General features: G+C 41.3%; 1 protein-coding gene across 1 annotated transcript; it reads left to right on the forward strand.

Moving 5' to 3' along the window:
- The first annotated feature begins 4705 nt into the window (after positions 1-4705).
- Positions 4706-5116, forward strand: LOC116467551 (ATP synthase F(0) complex subunit C1, mitochondrial-like). The gene has a single exon (XM_032755186.1). It carries the CDS (start codon positions 4706-4708, stop codon positions 5114-5116), a length of 411 nt encoding a protein of 136 aa, XP_032611077.1.
- Positions 5117-5978: the final 862 nt, after the last annotated feature.

Here is a 5978-nt window from a genome sequence, read left to right on the forward strand (position 1 = left end):
ACTTAAGCAGTATGTGTTGAGTGAACATTGGATAGGGTGAGAGAACTATGGAAGTAAGGCTGAGTATATGGCTGGGTAGTCAACACTTGGATATATTTTTTTTCTGTCTTTTCTTGCATTTATTTTCTCTAATCTTTTAAACCTGTGTTTTATATACCTTATATGTATAAGGTCCTATATAAGGCACTTTGAAGTTCTTGGAGAGTTTCCTCATACATTTGTATTAATTTACTTATTTATCCACTTAACAAATATTTGTTGTCCATTTAACAAGGTATGTATCACTATTGAATTTTTTTCTAAAAATAGTACCATTTTAACTGTTATCCTCTAATGAAATTATAGTTTGGAAGCAAAGACCAAGCAGTAAAAAATAGTGAGAAGGATCTAAACTGATCAAAAAGATGTAATAACGTGGACCATTAATCCCACAAAGTAGTGTATTCCACTGAGGAATATTAAATTGTAGAAAGAACAGTCTAATAAAATATCACCCTAGACACTGTCAAAGAAGAATAGTTGATACCAAATTGGCTAAAGGAAGATTTAGTCATAAGATCTTTTGAGAATAAAAAGTTTGAATAGATGATATAAAAATACAACTTTTGACTGATTTCATTGCAGTAGCTAATATAAATAGTTATTATGCTATGTGACCTAGAGCCCAGAAAAATAGAATTTTTTAGTCTTGAAGTTTCAGATTACCTTTATGCCTTAATAGGCTTAAAAGCTTAAAACATTTGACTTAACCAATATCAAATACCTCTTAATGGATATAAACGATTCAGGAAGAAAACATGAATCCTAATAGATTCCCATTTGAAACTGGAAGGTACATTAAAGTCATTATGTCCAAATTTCCTATCTTCTGGAAAGGAAATTGAGGTCAAGAGAGGGCAAGTGACTGATTCAGCATTGCACATGTAGGGTAGGTGACTTCTACTACAGTTTTCTCTGCACTATACAGCCATACTTCCATTGCACATTAATTCACTAGCTTTCTAGTCCAACACAATCTTGCTTGACTTTGAACGGTCTAACTTATTAAATTTATCATGTTATTCCCATATCGACTCTTAAGACCAAAGCTTTCCCCACATCAACAGGAATCTACCTGAACCCTATTGCCAGATAGGGATTGAGTACAGTGAAATATGACTAGCTGGAAACTTATCTGAATTTAAATGTGATTGGCTCAAAGAGTGGCTTATGCCCTTTTTGTACTTTATTGGTGACATGTCAGTAAGAGGAAATCCAACTTTATTAACCAAATGCTCCTCATCCTTGGAATGCCCCAAAGGCATATTTCTTCTAATTTATTCAATTTGGGGAACCATGTTATAGATAAGGAGACTGAGGCCCAAGGAAGTTCTTGGAGGAAGGGTGTGGCAGAGCTGCAATTGAGATCCCAGGCTACATCCTCCACCTAGGATGGGTAATTTTATGTGTCAACTTGGCTAGGCCATAAAGCCCAGTTTTGTTTGGTCAAATATAAATCCTAACATTGCTGTGGATGTATGTTTTAGATGTGAGTAAGATTTAAATCAGTAGACTAAAAGCAGATGACCCTGTATGATTTGGGTAGGCCTAACCCAATCAGTCAATGGATTTAAGAGAAAAGACTAAGGTTTCTTGAAAAAGAAAAAATTCTCTTCAAGTGTTGAACATAGAAGTTCTGCCTGAGTTTCCAGCTTGCATCCCTGCAAAATTTGGACTCAAGGTTGCAACATTTTAACTCTTCCCTGAATTTCCAGCCTTGGGGGCTGATGTAGATTTTGAACTTGTCACTTCTACAACTGAGCCAATTCCCTGAAGCTTCTTTCTCTCTATCTTCTATGGATTCTGTTTCTCTGGAGTACCTTGACCAATAGTCCTTGCATGCTCTTTCTGTGTACTTTTTGTGTCCTAAAGTTAGACTTTGAAGTGAGGAAAAAAAAAAATCTGCTATGGAGACCATGAGCCCTTGCAGGAGGACGAGCTGTGACTCCATTTGAAAGAAAGATACCCAGAGAGGCCAGGCCTTACCCAGAGATCAAAGTGGCAGCATTGGAGCTGGGTTTTGACAGGCGCAGCTGCAAATGCTCACAGGACCAGCAGCATTGGAAAAGAAATCACCAGAGCCCTCCACGAAGCCCGTGATGGAATAGATCGGACTTAAGAACAACAGTATCAACAAAGAGCATTTTCAGGAAAAGAAGCTCTGCATTGCTTGTTTAATTAAAAAGCAAGATATATGGGAAGACATTTTGCAGAATGCCTTTTTAGAAGGGCAAAATAATAATAATAATAATAAAAGTTCCTCCTACCCAAAGTAAAACATCAACACTCTTGAATAGAAAAGAATTTAGATTCTGAACTAAATGGTTTAATGAGGGACAGATAATAAGTGTGAATTGAAACTAATTGGTGTTTCAGATCACTGAGCTGTTTGAAAAACCATTTGTGATGAGGTCTGTATAAGTTAACAGTCGCTTTTAAATGCCTAATTAAACATCGTTCTGTCCCTAGTGAGAATAAAAAAAGTATTGTTGCTCATTGCTCTATACTTAACCAAATGATTAAAGTGGGTAATCTGAACAGATTTATTTTTTGTGTGTGGTAAAAGCTCTTTTTTCCCCAGAATAGGCTGATGTAGGTAGCCTTTGGACAATGACACATTGTGTCAGATACAGACAAGAATGCCACCTCGCAGTGAGCATGCATAATGGGATAATGTGAGAAAAAGGCCACGAGATTCTTGTTGAACAAAAGGAAAAATAAAGACACAAGGTGAGGGGTGGCTGGGTCATGGCTGATTTTTTTCCCTCTCCTGGGAGTAATAATTAAAAGGGTATCAATAAGAGGATTTAAAAAATTATGCTGTTTCGGCGCTAAGGATTAAGGGCACAAGTGTTTGCAATGAATTATATTCAAGAGAGATCAAGGTTTAATACTTGTAATTTCATTTTACTATGGGCTGAAGCCCTCTGGAATTCAATGAAAAGGGTATTAAGAGGATAGTCGGACAGATGGGGGACTGGAGAGGGCTCAGAAAGGCTTGCTCTGGGGCCACACTGGTGGAATCATTTTCTGGGTTTAGGGACGGAAGAGCTGGTGTGGAAATGGAGTGATTTCTGAAGGAAAGCGTCCAGGAGGAGCAGCCTACAAGGTAGAGGGAGTCTCAGGGCATCGGCTTTCCTTCCATCTCCTCACTTCCCACCTCCTTCTCTTCCTCCCACTACAGTTTCATGCCTTGGTGTAAAGCAGGCCGTTTCTCTATAGTCTGGTTTTACACCCATAGCTGCACAACAGTGCAAGAAAAAAAAGTTTTTTCTGTAATTAACTTCCCTAAATGTTTTCAAGGTAGTTTATTTGACTCTGCCTGAGCATAAGGTCAGGGGAATATTTTTTTTCTGTAATTCCAGAAAACAAAACAAACAAGGACCTAACACCAAAGGTGTTAAGAAAAAAAAAGAGAATCATTTAGATTTAAAAAATATATATTCCAATAAAAACTCTAATGTTATTTGTGCAACTCTTTACTTTGTGTGGAAACATCCTCTGATGATGCAGGTGCTAATAAGTGACTTCTTTGAGAGGAGGACATGAAGAAAGGTGGGGACAAGGAGCCAGGAGCCTCCCGGAAAGATCAGGGTGAAGGAAGAGGTACCCACAGGGTTATCGTATGTAGGCTTCACCTTCCTCTTTCTCCCACTCTCACCTTTGCTGAGAACCAAAGTCTTGGTGGCGAGTTCAGACATTCAAGAGAGTAAGCTCTATCTATTATGTACTGAGCCTATATATTTATTTAGATTTGCATATTTGTGTGTATATTCATTACTACTTTTTTTTTTCCTTAGAGACAGAATCTCACTCTTTTTTCTTAAATATAGAGTCTCACTCTGTCACCCAGGCTAGAGTGCAGTGGTGCAATCATGGCTCACTGTAGCCTCGAACTTCCGGACTCAAGTGACCCTCCTGCCTCAGCCTCCTGAGTAGCTGGGACCACAGACACATGCAACCACATTGGGCCAATTAAAATTTTTTTATTTTTATTTTTTTTTTTTAGAGATGGGTTCTCATTATATTGCCTAGGCTGGTCTCAAATTCCTGGCCTCAAGAAATCCTCCCTCCTTAGCCTCCCAAAGAGCTAGGATTATAGGTGTGAGCCAACTTGCCCGGCCCATCCATTACTTCTTAATGTCATTTCCTTCCTCTGTTCCTCTAAGCAGTCATTTGCTTCTAACAGCACTCATGGTTTCTTGTATACGATTTGCGCTGATGTCTATTGAGTCAACCGATCAATAGCAGTCCTGGGTTCTGAGACAGTTGTTTTTTCAGTCGGCCTCAGACCACGCCAGTTTGTTTTCTTTTCTGAAGTGGATTACGACATGGGTGCTTTGGCTGTTCTACCTTCTTGATCACTGCTGGGTCCGCTGCTTTAAGCCAATGGGCCCACCTGTCTGGACATCTAGGTGTGACTTTCTTTGAGAAAGAGTAAATTTTTTCTAAAATCCTAATTTAAGCCCCTATGGCTTAATTAGACACCCACCCCGCCAACCCCCCAACAACTGTTGGAACAAAGACTCTCACAACCAATGTTTCAACTGTATTATTCTGAGGCTTTATTTCCATCTTCCTCCATGCAGCAAAAGTCCCAATACAGTAAACAGAAGAAAAGAGCTGGAGCGCTGAGACCAAGGGCTAAAGCTGGGAGACTGAAACAATGCAGACCACTGGGGCGTTACTCATTTCTCCAGCTCGGAACCGCTGTTGTACCTGGGGTCTAATCAGGCCTGTATCTGCCTCCTTCTTAAATAGCCCAGAGAATTCACCTAAACAGCCTTCCTATAGCAGCTCCCCACTTCGGGTGGCCAGACGGGAGTTCCAGACCAGTATTGTCTCCCGGGACATTGACATAGCAGTCAAGTTGATTGGTGCTGGGGCAGCCACAATTGGTGTGGCTGGTTCAGGGGCTGGCATTGGAAAAGCGTTTGGCAGCTTGATCATTGGCTATGCCAGGAACCTGTCTCTCAAGCAGCAGCTCTTCTCCTATGCCACTCTAGGCTTTGCCCTGTCTGAGGCCATGGGGCTCTTCTGTAGAATGGTCGCCTTCCTCATCCTCTTTGCCGTGTGAGGCTCTGTGGGGGTCACCTGCCTGTGCATGCTGCTGTGACTCCACGCCATTCCTGGTTCTGCGGTGTGCTAAGCTTTACCATTAAACACAACGTTTCTCTAAAAAATGAAAAAAGAAAATAAAAGAAAGAAAAGAGCTGGTGGAGTGGAGGCTCTCCCACCCCCCACCTCCCATGCCCAGGACAAGGTCTTGCGGGTTCAATCACACTGGTCACTCCAGCACGAGTGAGGAAGAAGAGCCCTGTAAGGGCTGTATGGGAGAACACATCCCTTCCTCAGCAAGGACGGCTTCCCCCTTTCAGTGTTGCTTCCCAGAGCCTGAAAGCACACCTGGACTACAATCTCATTTTTTCCTGGACTCAGGCTGTCAGCCTTGGTGAAGCCTCACTGCCACTCTCCTGGAGCGAAAACAGTCTAGAGATGTGACCTACCCTAACAGCTTTAACGTACTCCTCTACCATACAGAAAAAAACATGGGCTCAGCGACAAAACTATTAGGAAGCCAAGAATCACACACAGGATTAGTTCAGTCATATGGGATTCAATACTGGAGGACAACTTTGATTTTATTTCTTTCACATTTGACATACTCAGTAGTAGAGGCTGTGAAGGGTCTGAAGACCTTCTGTTCTGCCAGGGAAATGGATGGCTTGATGACCAGGCCCTGGGCACTCCGCTGAGAATGACTCCTGCCATCAGGGCCCACCTCTTGACTTTTCCTAGAAACTGACATTTGTTCTCTCACTTCTAACTTCCCTTTATTTCCCAGTGTTACACATGCTTTGATGATTGAGCCTCCTTTGTGATCTGCGCCCTGTGGAGTTCTCTCCAGACTAGATGAAGAGTTGAACAGGCTTAATAAA

The sequence above is a fragment of the Hylobates moloch genome, unplaced genomic scaffold, assembly GCF_009828535.3.
Source record: "Hylobates moloch isolate HMO894 unplaced genomic scaffold, HMol_V3 SCAFFOLD_4, whole genome shotgun sequence".
NCBI classification, from domain to species: domain Eukaryota; kingdom Metazoa; phylum Chordata; class Mammalia; order Primates; family Hylobatidae; genus Hylobates; species Hylobates moloch.